This window comes from Branchiostoma floridae, chromosome 5 (genome assembly GCF_000003815.2).
Source record: "Branchiostoma floridae strain S238N-H82 chromosome 5, Bfl_VNyyK, whole genome shotgun sequence".
NCBI lineage: Eukaryota > Metazoa > Chordata > Leptocardii > Amphioxiformes > Branchiostomatidae > Branchiostoma > Branchiostoma floridae.
The window spans coordinates 16,023,471-16,045,632 of record NC_049983.1 but is presented as its reverse complement, the minus strand read 5'-3'; the positions used below and the strand labels follow the sequence as shown (position 1 = coordinate 16,045,632).

Below are 22,162 nucleotides of genomic sequence, written 5' to 3'. Positions count from 1 at the left end.
GAATGTCACATTCATGTTCTATGTTATATAAATGTTATTTCTGACATAGGAGTCACCCAAGCTTGTCTGTTGGAAAATTGATGAGCTAACTAACAGAGTAACGAATGCCCTGCGCACTCCTAACGAGTCGTCTGGCCCCATTCCCGTATCACCCCGAAGTTTCCCGTGTCCTTGAGTCCGGCCGTAAACGACCTTATTACCGTAGACGGATTGATGGCCGTAGAACGGCGCGTCGTGGCAACGGCATTTATCTGGTCCGCCATGCCTGGACAAATTGATCGCGAGAAGCAGATGCATCAATTCACATCAGGCAAACCGACATTTCATGCCCAACAGGTCCCCGCAACCATGCCAGCACACCGTTTATCTATCAATTTGACCGGAGGCGAATTAACTGTGTCATTCGTGTCATTGGAGAAGACTTTCAATCCGCCGCAGAATTAGATTTGTGGGCCGTCGGGAAGTAATGGTGGCAGGTATATAGGGTAAAGGGCTTTCAAGGGCCTTTTAATGTCGCATGTATGTACAGGATGGCAGGTGAGGTCTGCGTCATTCTAGGAGGCACGGCTCATCCAACCTTGTCCAGTCTGTCAGAGGGGATTTAGAACTTCAAACTCCTGAAACGGGGGGCCTAACTGATGCGCACTGTGTCTTTGTAATGGGTCCATACTATCAGCATCGGCAACGGTTTTCAGGACAGTTGATGGTCCAGAAAGGATTCTGTTATTTCTAAGTGGACGCAATGTTCCTAAACCGTTTCTTCTGGATAAATGGTCTGAACGTCCTAATCTTATGTGCCCATTGGTCCTAATGCACATTGCAGTAACTGCTACAGTCTATTGCGTGGTAAATCTAAACTTGTGCATTGGTCATTCAGGCCTAACTGAGTGATTTGAGATAATGTTAGTCATGTACATTTTGTATCCTCCATATCATGGATGCTGGTATTGCCAACTAATTTTGTAAAACATACTTTAGAATATTCAGAATGTGTACTTTTACGATTCTACAAAATGCTTCAAATTAATGACCACTATATTATAAAATAAAATTTAACTTCAATATCCCAATCAGCAGTTTTTAATATACTGAAAGAAAAGGACTGTACAGAAGTTGCAGAAATTTCAACCTCCAAATTACTGATTTAACATATTATAAAATACAACAGCATATACTAACACATCAATTTTTAAATGTTTGACTTTGAAATAAATCAGTCAAAATCATGAAGTATTCACTGACAGATAGAAATGAAGGCACTAAGTCTTGTATTCCAACACATATCAACGTACACACAAAGCTGTTCACATTATTTTGGCAAGGACAGGACCAATGAGCCATTGTACAATTGGGCCATAGTACAAATGGACTGTAAGGCCATTGCATATATAAGATATGGGACGAAATGGCAGTAAGACAGTAGGACTGCATATATTGTCAGTCAGCCCCACTACAATGCTATTACATTATATGTCTGTTATATCATAATCATCAGGGTTCTTGCCAGTTCAGTTGAGCATAGGTGGCCCCTATGCTCTTGATTTCTATCCCCTACGCTGTGATTTGGCCCCCTATGCAATGTTTAAACCAGTTGCAATACAGATTGCAGAACTATTTTGAAACATGAGAGTTGACCAGTTGATCCCACTATTCATTATCCATGTACAACTAAGGCTCGTTAGTGATAGTAGTCTAGAGATAATGAACAGCAGCAAGTTCGTTAGCTAATCTTAAGAGATTCATATCTGGCACAGACTGTAAAAAGCAGTACAATTAGCAGTGTGGTGTAGACCAAGGAGGTTAAAAAGGAATTTTACCTCCTTGTGTAGACTGAACAGATAGAGACCTGACATTTGGCAAGCTGACAGGGAAACTTCACCGACTAGAATTATCTGAACTAACAACCTGTGTTTCAGTCTATAGCATTGATTTATGCATGCAGCAATATAACTTCACCTCACACTCACAGGACTTTTTTTGCAATAGTCACTAAAATCAATAAAAATAGTTTTGTAAAATTGATTTTTTTTTATTTTTAAGGCAATAAAACATCATTTTCTATTCCAATGTATAGATAGGGGTGGCAAAAATCAAAGACGATTATAATTGTACCGTTACTTTCAAAGCATCTTACTTAACATACAATGTTTTCCCAGATATACAAGCTAGAATTTATTCAAGATCAAGTTCACAGTTCTCTGTACAACCTACGTGTACCTTTAATTTGAACTTAGCGACTAGAAGGCACAGAGACGATGAATATCACCGAGCACTGAATCAATGACCTACACCCACCTATATCATGACTTGTGATTGGCCACTTAAAAATGCTCCCTTATACCCTTTACTTTTACATCATTGCTATTGATTACAGCACTTAAGGAAAGGGCATCTGAGGCCTTTCATTTATTTATTGCATTTGGTTGAATGGAATGCTGAAACCCCACCTGTCCAATAATTGTTCTTCAATAATGGTAAATCTCATCACTGCAATGTATAATCCTATATTTTTTCTATAATTGCGGCTATACTTAAAAAGTAATGCCCAGGCCTCACAGCCATTCTTAATATAGGAAATGGTCTGCAATTCATACTGTAATTATCAAAAGGTTTGCAGTATTTTCATCTTTATGCGTTTCACAGTGCCTCTGCACAACGAACATGGGGGCTTCCTCTAAAGAGGGGAAGAGGGGCACTGCATAGCCTCCAACAGGCCTTCCTATGGGGTTACGGGGATCGAAGTATTCGGCAAAAAAATGGCCAGGGGAGTCAGTCCACATTAAGACTCATATTTTCCCTCCGGCTGTGGCTGACCAACTCCTCTGGTAGCTAAAAATCCCCTGGCAAATTATTCTCCCTACAATGGTCAGTGTAGTCTGGTAGAGACTAGGCATTGCAGCCTCATGCCCTAACCATGCACGCCCTTACCCTGGGGAGCAGATTCTCTGACAAGCATGAAATTCTGATTGACCAGTGATATTATTGGGTCACATGTGGCCACCCTCTTCAGCTGTGATGGTCTGACAGTAATTTTGCCCGTCAGGAACATTTAACGCTCTCCAAAACTCCACAACATGGAAGGTGTGGGGGGACGACCCCACTTACGCACCAAGCCCCCCTTTGGTCACTCCACTTCCCCCCACAATTGTCCCCCTTTCAAATTTTTCACACAAAGAAATCATGACGATGTCGTCCCCCTTGCAAATTTTTCATAGAAAGATGTTTTTTGTTCTTGTTCAACAGTTTTGATTCCACGCCCCTAAAATTTACATTCCACTCCTGCTGCAATCTTACTAACTAAATCTCCACGAAATAACTGAATCTACAGTTACTGCAAGTAGAGATTGCGAAGAAGATCCGTCTGAAATATTTGGACTTCTTGAAAGGCCGAGGACGTTACGTGATAATCCTACCGTCAAATGATCGCACAAGTGACCCAGGTGGTCCCATTTATCTGGTAATGACCAAAGTCTATTCATTATCAAGGGTGCCCGGGTGAGGCATTTCACTCATAGACTTGGACTTCATCCAAAACGGCAGTACTGTAATTCCCTTTGTCTTCGCGCTACCAAACTTTCATGGTCTGAGAAACTTGAGCTTGTTCTCCGGACTAAATGTTCGCGGTGGCGGAAGGTGCGCGAAAATGGGTCAACGCATCATTTGTTATCCGTAACGATAAGTTCACTTTACAGGCGTCAACGTGACAACTGTGAACATAAAAGGATGGTGAAAAAAATCAGGTATTAGAGTAACTCTGCGGCATTGCGCATAGACATGAAGAATACAACCTGCAGCCTCACATTTCAACACGGGGGTGGTGAATAGACTTGCCATGAAAGGAGGCACTTAATTAGGGCAATCTTGACCAGGCTTTTTCATTACATTCAATCATTGGAACTGCAGATAGATTGAAGGCAGGGCCATGGCATGGCATATTTGCAAAAGAAATTGGATGAATGTGCATTGAGTGATCGTTATACATGTATGAATAGCATGCTGTAGCCATGGTCTGAACTCTTTGTTGGATTACACAGGGCATGTATAGAAATTTCTGGGGAGAAATTACAAAGTTGTGAATGTAAAAACTAAATCAATATTGCAACATTATTGAAAAAATACACCGTGATTACAAAAGTTGGTTAGACAACCAACTTACAGGATGGAATGTTAAAAGTTAGAGGTGTAAGATAGCACCCACTACCTTTTATGACAGAGGATACATAACCGGAAGTATGACCATTTACAAAATCTATCATCAGTATCAAGTTCCTCATGCAATTCGTATAATGTGTATCTTATTAGTGTCTTAAGTTCATTGAAGTATTGAAACATGATGGAAAAATACTTTTAACTGTGTTACCATTTATCCTCTATACCTTGCTAGAGTAACAACTGGTTCAACAACTGGAGCGATGTTATAGAATATCATTTGAATCACCATTATTTTTCTTCCATAAAAAATCTGTTGAATCAACTACCACAATATATCAGTAATGATCACTCCCTCCTAGTCCTGCCACTATCCCATGATATCAACTGAATCTCCCCGCCATTCTCCAAGACTTCTTTGGTCAGCAAATATACCTTATACTTACTCAGCAGAATAACAATAACAATTTAAATGGTTTTTCTCCTATATCGATTCATGCATCATAAAAACATAATCAACAGTCTCCTTTAAAGGCAACCTAAGCAATATTAGATGTGGAAATATTCCGTGTAAGGCAATCTGTATGATATTAACATCTACTGGCACTATATTCTCGAAATTGCATCATTATTTCATACTCTGAGCAGTTACAATGGCGTAGAAACAAGCCACAAGAGGATTCCTTAAATATTGGAACTCACAAAAAACAAGTGGATGTCTTTTTTTTATCACACTCATTCAATACTATAGTATAGGGCAAGCCTATGGTCTGGTATTATGTGCAAGTAGGTAGACAAAAGGCTACAGGGAAAAATAATCTGCATTTTGTGGTAAATGTGGACTTACTACTTGTTGCCCTATTAATTACACGATAGAAAAACATAATCGAAATTCTTTGACAGTGATTATCTTTAAGAAAAGAATCGTGGTAGGAAAGGGAATTGTGTCTTACAGTTGAAAGCTCGTCGAACTTGGCAGTGTCCACCATCGCCTTCAAGTCCGTGGCAAGTACTCTGGCCCACTCTCGGACACTGCAAAGAACACAGTTGAAATCAGCATTAAACTAAGTTATGATTGACATGTTAGTCTTTAGAGAATGTTTTTTGCACTCAAGTGGCTATGAGATATTGTCAGCCATGTTGAATGGCTGAACCTGGAAGTCGTTAATTGGAATAGATGTGAACTTGTATGGCGTGTAATTGACTACCTTAAAATGATTGTGTGGGTTTTATTTTTGTGTTTTTTGCAGGGATCGCTCTCCACCACAAAATCATGACACCACAATGGATGAATAAATGACTGAATGAATGGATGGATGGATGAAGAAACAGGTGAATGTCAAATAAATGAATGAATGAATTGATAAAGGAACAAGTTAAAGAATGTATGAATTCATTATACTGTACCCTATAATTGTTTAACACACATACATGACGTATACCAGTACATCCCTCCCTATCCCCAATTGGCCCACTATTAATGATTCTCCCCAGGAGCCCATAGATAATGGCTCATCCCTCCCACTCCGCAAAGTACCTCAGTCCCTAATGGACTGTCTTCATGCCTTTAGAAGTCAAAAGCACAAGGCCAAAACACGAATGGAGCAAAAAGGAAATCCACGTCACACACATACTCATCTAACTCCACGTCTATTTACAATAAAAGGATTCTAAAAGCTTGTCAGTACCATGTTGCTCCTATTCGAATTTTGATACTCCGAGTCACTGATTGGAAAACTTAATGGAGTAGAAAATAAGGGAAAAGACTTCTAGTCTGAGATTAATTGCTCTGTTATACATACTAAATATCATACTAATATCAGTCAGTGTCTGACGCACTAGCGCTGCAGCTTCGACATTCATTTTTGACAATTTAGGTGCATGGGGCATTCTATCTAACCTAAAAATTTAGGACTTGGTCAAGAATATGCTGTACACCTAAAGCAGTTCTTTACAGCTATTATATCAAAAGCACATTTATAAACCTGCACAATTATCTGTGTGCACTTAGGAGCACCCACAGTCACATTTGGAGTGTACTTACTAGTAAGGCCACCCCAATTCAATTTGTTGGTTCTTAGATCTTAAAGTTAAGGTAATGACGAAGGCCTGAAGGGCAGGTCTGTGCCTAGGTGCTGCTCACTTTTATGGGGTGCATACAGTCATATACAAGTTTTCTCTCCCTTAGTAATCCTTTCAAGGCTTTAGTTGTATGAAGTCTTCTTGCTACATTTTCCCTTTGAAAAATCTGACACCCGACAAACTGAATGTGTGTGGCCTAAGGTGCATTTGCACCCGATATTTCAAGCCTCCGACCTGCCATGGAGGAAAATTGATGAACCTTTCACACGGGGTGGCGAGGGCGCCGTGTAAGGTTTGTGCAGGGCCGACGCCTCCGTGAAAATGTGCATGTACATCACAGGGTACTAACAGGAGAGGAATGTAAGATACAAACACGGGAAAGGGCAAAAATCAATGACTCAACACCTGAATATCTACTGCTTATGCGCCTGCCAATAGCTAAGAATTGCAAATCCTTGAGTTACCAAGGTCTATTTTTGGCATACAATTGTTCCCTAGCCGCAACTGACTTTAGTGTAAATTGACCAAGGCTCAAACTCAAAGATTCTGAATTGAAATCTTAAAAAAACAAGACTTAGTAAGAACAGGATGACATTTAAATGAAGTTTTATCATCATGAGAGGTGAATTCAGCATTTTTTAAAGCTTGCCATTTGTCTGTCATTGATTTTACTGAGAGCCAAGCTGTCGTTTTAACCTGGGGTTGGGAGCCATGGCTGAACGTTAACTTACTCTAATGTAAATTGGTCCCATTGTTCAAACACTAACGATAGCGTGGAGTCAAAATGGCCCAAGCAGACCACTCAGCGGACAAATAAAATCTGGTCTATGTGTAGACAGTTGGTTGCTACAGAAATGATTTTCAATTGTCTGTGTCAATCAATGGGAAAAGAACCACTCAGGTTTAATGAAATTTAATGTATGAAATGTACCAGATGACATTGGGTCACCTCCATCAGTTGTGGAGTTATTGAATGTGAAGTCTATATTATGTATGCATGTGTTCACAGGGCTCGAAATACTGGGTGCATGTGCACCCAGGTGCACCCAAAATTGGAGCTGTGCACCTAATTATTTTCTGCACAGGGTGCACCCAAATATTCTCATGGGTTTGTGTATGTTAAGATATCAAAGTATACTAGTATACATCATATTCTTGACATTTAAGTGTTAGAAAGATAATAAAAATGTCTGTCATGTTACTAATGTTTAAGAATTTGATAGCAATTTTTTTGTAACTAAGTTTTGTCATTCGGTTTTTCTGACATTGAACTTATATCTAAGTGGTGCACCCAAAAACTTTTTGGTGCACCCAATTTTTCAAGCTGGGTGCACCAGTGCACCTAATCCCAAAAATGAATTTCAAGCCCTGGGTCACCTCCATCAGTTGTGGAATTATTGAATGTGAAGTCTGTACTAGTAATTTGTATGCATGTGCTCATAACTCCTTCAAGCGCATTATTTGAAATTTATTTCCTAAAAAAATTCAAAGCACTCAAGAACATTTTGCCCTCAGAGGAAATAAGTTACTAACAGTCTAGGCTGTGTAATACCTCAACCGAGAAAGACAGTAAAATGGGATTGTCAATATATCCCTGTTCCCTTTGGCTTTACAACTCTTGCGGCGATAAAAAAACACTCCGAAACCAGATCAATGGACTTTGCGGCCTGGATGAAACTTAAACCTTGCTAACAAAGTACTTTAGACAGTTGCTTTAACTTTCTCCCTACTGCCTAACCCGATATCCAATACAGTTTATTTATTTGAACTTCACCATATGTGTTTAAACTAACAGTTATACCGATTTGGTCCTAAGGCCTAAGGAAAAAAAATGTTGGGTTTCCTGTTTCCCTACTAACTTACCTACCCTAGAAAAAACTGCCGACCCCAAAGTAGACTTTATTGGGAGGTGGGCAGTGGAGTCACATAGCTTCCTGTTAGAATTTTTGTAAGCCTGCTTCCTATTGATGTAAAAAAAAACACTGCTTGTCCTATCTAATGAAGGTAAAATGTATCTATTAGGCACAAAATTAAATTTTGACATTAAAAGACAAGTGTCATCATGCACTTCAATTTACTGTCTTCAACTGTAATGTTATATGTATCACTAGAGTTTTGGCTAGCCTAAAAAGAAATTACAAGAAAAAAAGATAATCCCTATCAACCAACCCTAATTTTTTCAGGACTGAAACAGGCAACACAACCTTTTTCCCTATGCCCTAGCAGGCTGAAGGGTAAGGCTAACAGAGCAGCTCCGTATCTGTGAACCCAACACCAGGTGTGCTTAGCTAATGACATCCAATCATCAATATCTCCTCCATTCTTGCTGCTCATGCAAAAAATTTCATCTTCAATATCAGTCCCAATCATTATTTTGCGGTTTCCAGATTCAAACGAATCAATAGCCTTGTCACAAACAATTCCTCTCTTGCTGTATCCCCACTCTCAGGGACGGGCAGCCGTAATCTGACCGGCTATATTTAGCTAATATTGCTAGCAGCGCCCGATAAAGCCGGCGGACCGCATCTTGGCAATCAATTTCTCTTAAGGATAGTTAAGTTAATTATATGCCCTTTGTGTGCTCGCGGGGAGAGGGTAGTTTGATGGAGTGCATGTGACTTGTATTTTGCAGAAATGCTGCCCGCGTCGACTGAATAGGTGAATATGTTGATTAACGATGGCTGTAAAGGGAGATGACAACACCAAGATTTCAGCCAAGCTGCATTGAACAGTATCTGATCGAACCACATCAAGCCATACCTATAGCTAGTCTGCCAGCTGTGATAGAAAAATCCATTATGCCAAGTTGCTGTGAAAGCAAAAATACGTTACTTAACTCTTCATGCTTTTTATAATTTTTTCATACACAGTGTTACTTATGCAGAGGGTGAGCTCAGACGTTTTATACCCATTTTACCATCGGTAAATACAGACCATAAAAAGAGGTGTCTTTTACGCTTGCCGTCAATCCCTGATGGGAAGCGAAGATAGTCTCCCGACTGATCGATTGCAAGTGTTCAGCTGGATAAGTGCCCGATATGGGGTGGTGATAAACTGGATCGTTGTCGTGAGCGCACCGAGATTGGACGCGGCTTTGGCCTCTACAGCCAAGTGGACATCTGATTTCTCTCTGTCTGTGTGGTTTAATTCATATTCAATTGTTTGAACATATCTGATCTTTTTGCTTTAAAACGAAATTTACAAAGTGACGGTTTAGTGAGTGTTTAGAAATGAAATATGACACAAGAAATAGGGCATGACAAGGTGGCAATTCATCCTGTTAGTGATTCAACCCTATATATGCTAGATGTGAAGACAGTTCAAGCGACAAACCAATGATGACATCTGGAATTCATGCACAGCAATTTCTATACAAGAAAAATGTATTAACGTTACTCTTTTTAACTTGGAAACTGGGCTGTCCAATTTGCAGTAAATGTCTGCAGTTACTATTTTTTGTTTGTTTTGCTTTCATTTCTGCAAAAGCCAAGTGCCACCCCCACACAATATTGATTCTACATGGTGTGTTCCTTATCTCTTTCAGTTCTAATACAGCTATTTGTTTTGTTCTATCAGGAATAATAAACAACATAAATTCCATTTTTCATTGCCATTTTTCATTACCTTCCTAGAACTGTTTTCCCCAAAACAGTGTATGATTTGAATGGCATATGATATAGTACATGTACATCTATTTATGTATCGCTATTAAATGCTGTCAACTGCTTTTCTAATTGGTAATCAGGACTGTGTTTTGCCCAAGAGTCTGAGAACTCTTGCTGATGACTGGGAAAAAAATACTCACTTCAAAGTTCAATAGGAAAAATATATAGCTATACAAAGCACCCAAAAATCACAGAAAAATCCACCCATTTCCACAGTGTTACATAACGCAAATATGCAGGAAAAACGCCCTGAAAACTGCCACCTCATCTGACATAATTTACGACGAAGAAGAGAAAGAGAAATTGATCAATTTAACCTGAAGGTTTTATCATAAAAGCTCATTGATTTAACACCAGCCTAAAGACCCGTTATGAATTACAAATAATAGCATTCTTTTTCCACTAGTTTGAAGAGAATTCGGCAGGTTTTTTTTGTGTTTTGTTTTTCTCTCGTTCAAATCGCCCGAGGGTTCACGTGTTGTAAGGATTAGGGGCTTCAAAGTTCACTGAGGAAAAAAAAGTTCGAACAGAATTGCAGCAAAAAAATCTTGCATACAAACAATTGGCAACCGAATTGTGGTTATTGACAACACATTTTTGGCAAATTTTAGCGGCTAAGTCTGAAGGTACGCCCCGAGATTTCTAAAGCTCTTAGGACTGACAGTTAGTTTGCACACCGCACAACGTTGCTTCTAGCAAAACCTTCAATCAGCTGGCTACGGCCTTGGATTTTTAACCAAAATTCAGCCGCGCGCGGTCGATTTTCCCCTCGGACTTTTGTCAAAAAGGGATAAGAAACCGACTTATAAATGATTCCGGGAAATTAAACCAAAAGAACCTTCTTAATACGCGACACATTCAACGATCGAAAGTCTTATATTAGACGCCCTCTTCGGCGACTTCCGAAGACTCCTTGCAGACGACAGCATCGCCAAATCCCGGCCGCCAAGAAGCAACAAAATTTTGACGAGAGGGGAAAACCGTCGTCCGATAAACCATTCTACCTAGGATAACAGACCACTTGGAAAGAATTTCCATCAGAAAATTCTGAGAAATTATCTTAAGAAACACAAACGCCTTAAGCAAGAACCTTACAGACGCCCCTTCGCGACTTGCAGACGACATACCATCGCTACAAAAAAAAATCCCCGGCCGCCAAAAAAGCTGAGGCAAAACAAAAACGTCGTCCGATAACCGTTCTACTCACTCTCGGAGCTGTGGGAAGGGTCGTTTGGCGGCCGCCTCGCTCAGAATCACCGCGGCTGTCAGCGCCAGTAAAGCCCAGCCTGCTAATCTGCCACACGGCGCCATTTTTTGCCCAGTGTACGGCGCATAGTTAGTGCAGACGACTGAAGAACCGGTTTGGCAACATTTGTCACGCTTTCCTGAATTTTGATTACCCGCCATTTGAGGGGTAAAGGTTAAAGAGCGCAGGTCAAATTGGACTAGTCTATATTTTTCTCAGGTACTCAAGACCTTTATTTTCTCATCATTTATGTGAAATAAAAACACAATACATAATTAAATATTATTATCACTTCAAAAAAATGTTATTTAAATTGAGAAGGTCTTTAGATATGTTATTATTGTCTAATTCTGTGCTAAAATATATTTTGAGATTTAAGTCACCCCTACTTTGGCGTTACTTTGCAACGGTCCGTTATCTTTTTCTTTCCAAATGATGCATGTGCCGTGGAATTAGATACACGCGTTGTTTAACGTTATCTAAATGAAAATGCCGAGTTTGCGAGACTCTCTGGCGTACGAGGGATTTCCGCAGGCGACCAGGAGGGTTCTGGAGCACGTTGAGGCGTCGTGCTCGGGCGGGGAGGCAGGGACGAACCTGGGAGCGCTGGTGGAGGAGTTCGTACACTTCAGGCCGCCTGACGCCCTCCCCCACCACACGGGTATGATGAACTGTCCCTAGGTTATGGATACTGTAACATGGGAAATGTTCGCGGTGGTTTTATTTTCCGGGGACTTAAAAAACACGCCGCAATCAGACAGGCATTATGGCTGTCCAATCACAGTGTCTTACTGGACTAGTAACGTCAGATAAGATATGCGTGTCAGATTATGGGTGGATAGTTAAATTTTCATTTAAAAGTTGCCTCTTTTAGTGCATCAAATCAAAGGTTTACACATTGCCTGGGCACCTCTCAGATCAAAGTCTAGCTTTGTACCCTGTTCCACCCCTTGCAGGATGACAGGCCCTTTACTAAGTAACGTTACACTTGACTGTCTTGAGGCTATCAGAAATGCTCCTTTACTACATGTATAAGTTTTAGGGCTCTGTAACGTTAATGCTTGCCCTTGAGTAAGGTAATAAATATTAAAGTTTAACTTGGACTTCTTAGGCCATTCCCTCATCATCATCGAGTGCATTGCTTTTCCTTTATGTTGTAATTTCGTGTCCTCAAATCTTTGGAATATCACTGCTACATGTATTTGTGCAAGTCTACCTAACACCCACACAAGTCATCTAAATGTCACCACTACTTTTACAAGTCCCCCTAACACCTGCACAAATCTTCCAAATGTCACCACTATTTGTACAAGTCCCGCTTACACCAAGATAAGCCATCACAAATGTCACCATAGCTCTCTCAAGTCCCTCTAACACCCCACAAGATTTCGAATGTCACATTACAATTACTAGTATTATATCGCTGTGCTTCATTGTTATACAATCGTGTACAAATCAATTGAGTTCTTAAATGCAACAAATGCTAAAATGTTGTTTAGTCAGCTACTGTGGTAAGCAGAAAAACTGTACTACAATGTATGTATTTCCTGCTGTACCAATCTGTTTCTTCACAAAATCAAAGGTCATTCAAATTAATATCTCAAGCGCCAATAACTAATCTCCAAGCAGATTCCTCCGGTGGCATAAAACAGTAACATAAGCTGGGGAAGGACTTCAGCCGGCAGAGGGGTAAAATTGGCCACCGCGGAATCTGCAACAGAACGGACGGGTCAAAGGCAGCGGGAGGAGCGATCTTTTCAGAAACATGTTTCTGCTCCTCCTAGTGTCCACTTACCTCCAACGTGCAAATTGGCTAAATTTGGCCGGGATTATCGTTTTACAACCCTTCCGAGCCCGTATCTGGGACGAACTCGGCGAGCCGCGCCAGTTCACAGCGGGGGCTTCCCCCCGAGATCGCTGGAGCAGACCGCATCACAGCGCACGAAGACAACGTATCGACATATGAAATTATCAGTTGTACACAAATAAAATTAATACTATATTTACTAGTTGTTACTTGTATATATCTCGCAATAAAAGCTGTGTTGTAACTAAACACTTCCTTTGTCATTTTTTCTTGTCTGCAACTTTGAATCTTTACCGTTCAAATACGCTTGGATTCGGTTCAAGGACCGGCACGCTCGTAACTTTTGACGCCAGAAATCGGCGTGCCGTAAAAATGTAGACAGAACTTGAAATTTTGGAAAGATATCCACATAATCAGCATGTGTATTTGCAGCGAAGCCGATTTGAATTATTTTCAACGGCGACCGGCGACGATCTCAGACTACAAACAGACGGGCGCCGTAGCTTCGTGAAATGTTGGGTAAATCAACGTCAGCGCCCCCCATCCCCATTGCACTTGCGTCCTGTCGCATCGTGCTCAGTCGGACGTTTTGTTTTCCTCCAGTACGTAGTCAGTTATTGCTCCTTGGTTATTGACACCAAAGAAACAAAAAAAAAATCCCCAAATGCCACAGAAAACACAATGAACTCTTGCAGCCGACCCGAGACGGGATCCCTGGCCCTGCACGCCCGGAGTAATTAGCACCTTCTTCCTAACGCAGTTTGATTGCCTGATAATTGCTTTTGACCCGTCCGTTCTGTTGCAGATTCCGCGGTGGCCAATTTTACCCCTCTGCCGGCTGAAGTCCTTCCCCAGCTCTGTTTTATGCCACCGGAGGAATCTGCTTGGAGATGAGCCAATAACCACAGTTTTCTCTCATGCCCTTGTTGCTTGTGGTTGAACTTCAGTTTCAGACGACTTAGCAACCTGGCCAAGTTATCCATGGAACATGTTGCTATAAGTATATATTCATACATGTTACATACCGGGTACATGGAAAAAAAGAACTCACATTTTGGTATTTGGAAAAATTTGAAATGCCATTTTTCAAACCCTTAGACAGTTTTCAGGATTCGATGATAATCTTAAAAGACAATGTCCAGGCCCCTTCATGTATTTCCAAAGCTTTGTTGCTATGGTAACAGATTGTTTTGATGTCTACGTATGGAAGATATCAATGAAATGATACCAATCAGAAAATTAAATGATAGACAAGTTTGATACGATTACAAAGAAGGTCATGAATATTAAATGAGTTGTACGTCCATAAATGACAAATGTCGAGGTTGAATGCTACCTTGACGTTTCTCATGATGACGTGAATCATAAGAAATTACAACCCTTAAGACTAATTTCATTCTTCTACTAGTGAGCTAGTTGTTATGTCTTATCAGAGTTCTGTAGCCAGTTCCAGACCGACTGCGTGTGCCAGAACTGTGTAATTTACTGCGACTTAGTCAATATAATTTGTTATGCTTGCTGCTAAGTGCTGCACTTGACTTCAAGTTGTGTGATTGATAGCCAAAAACATTGCTTCCAGGCATTCATCAATTTTTGTCAAAAAGTGTGCCAAATAAAGGATGTTTTATTGATCCTTGACCAAATACAGTACAATATCATTGACAAATTTGACTGGTTAAAGTTAGAATTGTTGACAGTTTAATGACGAATTTTCTGATTGCATCAGAACCAGAACATGCTCATAATAATAATGATAATAATAATAATCATCTGGTGTATTTTGCCAGCCAGTAGGTACCCAAAGTATGAGTAATGAGGCTGTTTAACGTGGTCGAGGCACCTCCTCGAGCACGGGACCCCCGTTTTACGTCCCTCCCGGAAGACGATTTCGTGGAAAACTTTGTGAGGCTACAGCAATCCGGACATCCTTGGTTGGTCTCCCATCCAAGCACTATCCGGACCGCGCGTCGCTTAACTTCCGAGATCGAGGGATCGGGTGTACCAACACGCCACGCGGCCATCATCGAAGGCTTTTTTTTTTAGATCAGAAAGGAAAAGAAGTAACTCAGTGTAATAATTCATATAATTAAGGATGGGTATTTCTTTTTATTCCTTACACTTGCTCCATGATTTTGCTGCAAAAGTACAGAAAACAAGAAACAAAATTGATACATGGTTTTAAAAAGTTTGTTATCCACTGCTGTATGCCACCTTCGGTGGCCCCTCTACATCGTCTGGAAAAGTTGAAGAGCCAAGTGATATCGTCTTGATGTGGGCTGATGTATTGCACTTCTCGTTAGTCCCAGGAGGGGGCGTTGTGACGGATCACTCCTGGATTCTGGGCCTTAAATTTGACTCCGGGCAAATACAATAAAGCCTGGGTAAAGACGCAGTAAACTATGACGGATGGTGCATGGTAGTTGGCAGGACAGGGATGGATAATTCAGCAGCTCACTCTAGATCTAGACTACCATCCACTGTTGGTGTTAGGCCTAAGAAACACATGTGGTGTTTTCAGGTACTTTATGAAAAATGCTGGCTCAGCTGCTTTTTTCCTTGATTTTATTTTGTGGTAGAGTCCATTCCAAGTCACCATGAGGGTTTTTAGGTGATATTTGTAATAAGTTTGAATTATTTTGAATAAAAGAATATCTAACCCACAATAACTAACTTTTTTTCAAAAAATTGACTAAGAAAATATTCATCTATTTGAATTCCTTTCAATATTTTAGAAACAGTTTGAAAGTAACTGTACAAAATGTCTTTATTTAGAATAATTGTGAAACCTCTGTGTGATTCTTTGACATTTACAAATATTTACAAATATTTGTAAACTTTGCCAAATGGTTAAATTAGATTATTGCCCCCATAAAACTAAGCCCTATTGTTGCCTCAGCATATTTTTAGATTTCACTGCTGGGCACTGGTAGGTCCTTTGTGGTGGGTCATTGTTGCATGTCACCCAACCATACTTAGCAAGGATGTGTGAATTACTATATATCTTCCAAGCCCACTGACCCATTTACAAAATGTTACAAAAAATGGTAGAAAATGGTAAATAATGGTAGAAAGCTGTTATCATTATTTAGAAACCATTAGAAGTATTCAATTCCACATCATGAATGTTTCCAAAGTTTTACAGGACTGGGGAAATATTTATAAAGTTGAAACAGTGTTGAAAATATTTCTAAAGTATCAAATGTCCCAGACATATTACTACAAAACTTTAAAATCAATTCTAAACAATGGCAACAAACATCCGCACGGTGTCTTGGAATGGACTCTAAGAAAAGAAAAAGATTGAGCTATGAGTTGTATTTCGGAAGATGGTACTCAGGCTTTTTAAAGGCCGCTACATTTAGGCCGTTACATTTTTTCCCTTTTTTGTATTAGAGTTTGGCTGAAGTGATCAAACAAATTCAGTTTAAAAATTACATCAGGACACTGATTTTGAATGCCATATTGTAATCAGAATATTAGTATAATGTACAAACACAAGTATATTAATGAACTGAACACAGGGTACAATATTTAGTATACTAGTACATATTTACATGAACGTAACCCTTAATCTGTTAACAGAATGTTAATGTGGAGATACTAAGGGCATTACGTTAAATAGCAATGCTTCGATATCAATGTTGAAACAAGTGATACATAGTAATTGTTCTCTTCATGTAGGTCTGAATGCACTTCAGGAGCTGCAGCTTCTCCAGATTCTGTCCGACTACTTTGGAGCCAAGACGAATGTGGGCCTGGCCAGACAAGTCTTCATGGTGCTGTTTGGCACACGGGGAGGGGCAGACAGACTAACGGACCATAAGGTATAGTCTAGACATTCTGTACTGTACATTCATCAATTTTACTTTTCACTGGAACTTTATCTAGCATTGGGGAAGGAGCCAAAGGTTTTCATCATGTCTATGGTGAAACATTAGATTGCAGTACTTTTACTGTAATACAAATTACTAGTAGCGATTGGAAATACACATTTACTATGAAATGATTTTGTAATGCAGAGGTAACTGTAAAAGAATTGGAAATAAAACAATTACAGAATAAGAGTAGCAATTTCAGACACAAACCTTCTGCAATTCAATTGGCTTGTACATTTGTGTCCATGTGTCTTTCTTTGATTGTACATGTGTACATGTACATGTAGTTTGGTTGTCTAAAAATGGTCTGGATTTTTTGTGTGGAATGTTGGTTTAACTGTTGGACTCAACAAAGGGGATGAACTAGATTAGGGACCGTACGGCGTTTAGTGAGGGGGGAGGGCCGGTCGCCAGAGGGTCGGGTCAAAACATTTTTGCATGGCCCTCCCCCCAGGTAAATTTTTTTTTGCTAGGCCCTCCCCCCAAGACAAAATATTTTTGCTTGGCCCTCCCCCCTCCTATCAACTTTGAAAAATAATATTCAAGACGCCAATAAAACACTGCGCTCCCGCATTTGGAAATGTGCTTTGCGTCATACTTTTTCATGATTTTCATCGAGAAGCAGATCTCTCACCCCTAGTAAAAAAGGAAAACAGAATGGCTCAAAATATCTGCTTAATAGAGGGATAAATATCTGCTTCATAGAGGCATAAATATTTGCTTTATAGAAGCTATTTCATTGTTTTGATATTAAAACAACACCTAAAAAGCATTTGTACCTGGATTTCTAGTAGATTTGCGCCACGAAGCGGCGGGCGCACCGCTCCCTAAATTTACGTATTGCAAGCTCGCGGGCCTGAGCGGCTTGACGGAAACTATTTTCAATTTACATATATTTTGGACTTTTTCTTGGTTCTGTGGTGGTAATAACTTACGGTAAATCGGGGGGAAAAAATGAAAACCAAAACGACAGCACGATTCGACTTCCAAAACTGTAGTGGGGAGGGGGGCGCCGACGCGTGACGCTGATTTTCCCACGGCGGGGTAAGACCGGTCGCCTCTCTCTAGCCGCCGGCGGGCGTGAGACCGCAGACTTGCAGGAAATCTTTTAGAAATGCCACGCTTTTTTTGCCACTATTTCCTGCATTGCTTTTTTATGGGAAAATTTGCTGGTTAGATGACATTTCTATAAAAAAAAATACGAGGGTTTCAAGTTTTTGAGAACGACGTTCCGAACACCATGTTCGGCGCCAAAGGCACGAAGAATCGCAAGGTAGGTCCGGGAGAATTTTGAAATCTTGACCCTCTTAAAAAGCTATTTCCTTCAGTTTGAGGAGATATTTTGCTGACAAACAAAGCTAACTTTAATAGCATTTCAATTTAGAAATACAAAATTAAATCCCCCCCAAACACATTATCACGATGTCGGTCATCAAAGGCGCGAGGCCAGTCACGTCAAAAGGGATCCAGGGAAATTTGCAAATATCTACCCTCGAGCTCTGAAACGCCATTTCTTACATTTTGAGGGCAATAAGACAGGGGTAAATTTTGCTGGCAGACTAATCTAGAGTTTAATAACATTTCTGTACGTGAAGAAGTTTTTCGAGGGCGTCATGCATAAGCCCCGCCCCCTCCCTTTCGCATTTTCACTGTATCCCGAGCGCCAACCTCGGGCGATCCCTGGCAGAGGTCCAGAAAAAATTTGAAATCTTGACCCTCTGAAACGCCGTTTCTTGGATTTTAAGGGACATATTTTGCTGGCAGACCAAGCTATTTTTTTTTGCTTGGCCCTCCCCCCAAGTAAAAAAAAAATTGCTAGGCCCTCCCCCTGGCAAAATATTTTTTTGCTTGGCCCTCCCCCCCCTGGCGACCGGCCCTCCCCCCTCGCTAAATGCCGTACGGTCCCTTACCGTAGTATTTTGTTGTGGAACTGCAAGTGCTTACTACTGTATTACGACCTGCAATCGTCATGATAGTTTGGTTGGTGGCTCACATAGTGACTAGACTAAGTGTACATTTGACAGAAATGGACTGACACTGACTCCTTTTCTTTCCTCCAGGTGAAGTTGTTAGGAAAGCTGGTGTCCATGTGCATCGCCACACAGCACGAGATGGTGCTGGACTGCACTGCCTACTGGATCCTGCAAGAGGGCGCTTCTACCCCACCTGTCCTGACCCTGCTGACCTCCATCATACAGGACTACTGCATGCTCATGCCGGGGACACTCGACACCCTTCAGAGGGTCGACAAAACCTCGCCCAGCTTCGCCTGCCAGTTTGTCACCATCGTAACCAGTTTGTACCAGCTGAAACCGGACGCTGCTTCCTCCAGTCACCCCCCTCCCTCACTCCTGGAGGTCATAGCAGAGTGGGTTGCTGGTAACCCCCGCATCTGCCTCGCCAGTTTGAAGGACACCAAGGGGGCGGTGCCCGTCACACCTATCCCCGGTCTCTGCCACTGGTGCGTAAAATCACCGTTGGTCCGAAATCCAGAGAGTACGCAAGAGGAAGCTATGATATATTCCAAACTGCATCTTGGCATACTGCAGTCGCTTCTCACCGCGCAGAATGTTGCTCCGAACGCAAAACTCTTACCGGTGTCCGCCGTAGAGGAGATGGTGTCAGACTTGCGCGCGCTCGTCCAAACGTCTGAAGGCCAGGGGGACGCCGTGCAGCTGGCTGTGGAGAGGTTAGCTCAGGTCATGCAGGTTGCCATGGCAACGGGCTCCACCCAGCTGAACAGGAAGCAGGTGGCTGGGCTTTATGGACAGCTGCCGGAGAACAGACTCCTGTCACTCATACTGAGTTATGGTGGGGAGGGCTGAGGGGTATGGGAGTGGGAGGGGAGGGGTTTATGGGGAGATCTGATCATGATGAGGGGAAAGGATTTGGGCAGGGCTGGGGGGGCATGGAAGGGTTGAGGGAAGGAGGTATGGGGACAGCTTAGGAGGTTGGGGCAATAGGGAGAGGATGTATAGAAAGAACATATTGAAGACTTTTTGATAGGTTGCTTCATCTGTTACAACGAATTTCTGTTTAATATTTACAAACAGACAAAATGCACTGCAATAATTTATAGACTTGAACATATCGTGTTATCAGTCAGCTTCAAACAATGGATTTTTGAACAAATGTTTGTATGGTCTTTAATAGTACATGAAAACAGATATAGTTTAAATGGAAAATTTCATGTAGTGCTCAAAGATCACCAGATTTTTCTCCTTGAATACGGAAAATCTTGAAATGTTTGCCGTGATTGTATTTCAATGGTTTGCGCCTCTCCACTTTAGAATCATAAAAATTATAACATTACAAATGTGTGTTTCATTGTATTACAACTATGTTATGGAATTGTTTGAACTGCAAACACCAAACACTGTGAAAAACTCCTTTGTCAGCTTACTAGTAACTAAGTTCCTGATAATGCTAGAAATGATAGATTTACAGTAGCAACATTCAGAACTGTCCAATTTCCTTGCTCTGATTGATGATGCTACAACTTGCCCTTCCAAGGCACCAGACACCGATATGTTTGTCTGTCGGTGATCAATGTCCTCATTTGGTGCGAAAATTGTGCCGATAAATCCTCATCATTGTATGAACTATCGGAAAACCCTTCCCATGCCTGTAACATACAACCTTGATACATGCCCTACCATGTATTCACTGTTCTTATCTATCTTACTTCTGTCAGTACAACAATAGGACAATTGATTAACTGGACAGCTGTTAGAATAGATAATACCAACAACAGACATTAAACTGGACCTCTGTGCTATCCATTGTGCTATTGATTACAGAAGTAGCCCTCAGATCAGGACAATTTTTCATGTATCGAGTAACAGGGCTGATATCTGGGCAGAAGAGTCAGATAGAACCAGTAGCTCCGCAGGTGATGATGACATATTGGATGTCTCCTCTGACCCAGCAGTGCAAAGATAGATGCGTGGAAATATCTGTGTTGGCTATAAATCATTGGGATTGTGGCACTGATTTAGTAGTGCTTTGTAAAAGTTGATGTAACGTTAGTAGTTTAACACGTCAAGGAAGATTAGACATCCAGGTAATGAGATACGCAAGGTAAACTATACGTCTGTTATATTATTTGTCTAACCCTTACATCTTCCCTAGGTTTTCCTTGATATGCAGGGGTTGTCACTACTAAAGTACAATGTACTAAAAATGTACTGATGATTTTGTTGTTATTTTCATCGTCGTTGTATTTGAATGCACCATAGGTCAAGTGTAATTGTTATGAGCACATTTTTCTGTCTTCCCATGGTATTCTCTTCTGTGAGCTACATATACATGTATAAATGCTTCATACAGGTTGTTTGATAGGGCAAGGATGTTATACAGAACTTGGATAGGGTCAGAAGATCGCAGGATCCTGCCAAGTGCGCATATATACTACATTGGGCCTCACTTTAACATTACATCCTGTGCTGTCATGATTCAAAAACCTCAACAGAAAAACCTGTTGAAGCTGTTATCAGTCAAGTCTTTTACAGCCTCAGGATGACCCTAGTGGGTGGAAGTAGCAACAGCACAGCATTCACTCCATCTTTGCAAAATTCCTCTCAGTCAAGCCCCCATAGGGTATGATGGATGATACCTTTAAGTGGACTTGAGGTTTCTACCATATCCTACATGACGAAGATACTACCCATCACCAAGTTCTTTATTTCTCCATAGGATGGAATTTTTACACCCAGTTCTCTATCTTCTCATAAATGCTCTCAGTCAAGCTCCCATAGGCCATGATGAATGATGCCTGGTTAAGTGGACTTGAAGTTTTTGTCTTCCCCACATGACAGGTGGATATTACACCTGTCGCAAAGTTCTTTATTTCTCTATAAAATGACATTTTCCATTCAGTTCTCTGCATAAATCCTGCCAGTCAAGCACCTATAGAAGTTTATATGGCATTTCTACCATTCACACACATGACAGGAAGATCTAAAGGCTGTCTCTAAATTCTTTATTTCTCTAATGGTTAGCATTTTTTCCAAGCCATTTCTGGCACTGTTTTTGAAGAAATCTTCTCAGTCAAGCTCCCATAGGCCATGATGGATGATGCCTGGTTAAGCAGACATGAGGTTGCTATCATTCCCACATGATCATGACTGACTGATATAACTCCTGTCACGAAGTTTTTAATTTCTCAAAAGGCTGGCATTTTTCCATCCAGTTCTCTATCTTGTCATAAATCCTCTCAGTCAAGCTCCCATAGGCCATGATGGATGATGCCTAATTAAGCAGACTTGAGGTAATGTTATCTACCATTCCCACACGACAGGCAGATATGACTCCTGTCACCAAGTTCTTTATTTTTCTA

At 40.9% G+C, this 22,162-nt stretch overlaps 2 protein-coding genes across 3 annotated transcripts in view; one reads left to right on the top strand and one right to left on the bottom strand.

The window, feature by feature from the left end:
- LOC118416228 (voltage-dependent calcium channel subunit alpha-2/delta-2-like) overlaps positions 1-11,310 on the bottom strand; it is a gene marked incomplete in the record, with an annotated part of 67,733 nt that extends 56,423 nt beyond the window's left edge. Inside the window, 2 exon segments of the mRNA XM_035821312.1 lie at positions 5,103-5,181; positions 11,104-11,310. Coding sequence (XP_035677205.1) covers positions 5,103-5,181; positions 11,104-11,303 — 279 coding nt within the window.
- A 225-nt stretch (positions 11,311-11,535) lies between these two features.
- LOC118416062 (uncharacterized protein C7orf26 homolog) lies at positions 11,536-21,167 on the top strand. Of its 2 annotated transcripts, none has more exons than XM_035821119.1 (3): positions 11,536-11,803; positions 16,631-16,773; positions 18,891-21,167. In XM_035821119.1, the coding sequence occupies exons 1-3, from the start codon at positions 11,626-11,628 to the stop codon at positions 19,647-19,649; spliced, it is 1,080 nt and encodes a 359-aa protein (XP_035677012.1). In that variant the 5' UTR covers positions 11,536-11,625; the 3' UTR covers positions 19,650-21,167. The 2 variants fall into 2 exon arrangements, with proteins under 2 accessions (XP_035677012.1, XP_035677011.1); XM_035821118.1 differs by having other exon boundaries at positions 18,885-21,167.
- The last annotated feature ends 995 nt before the right edge of the window (positions 21,168-22,162 follow it).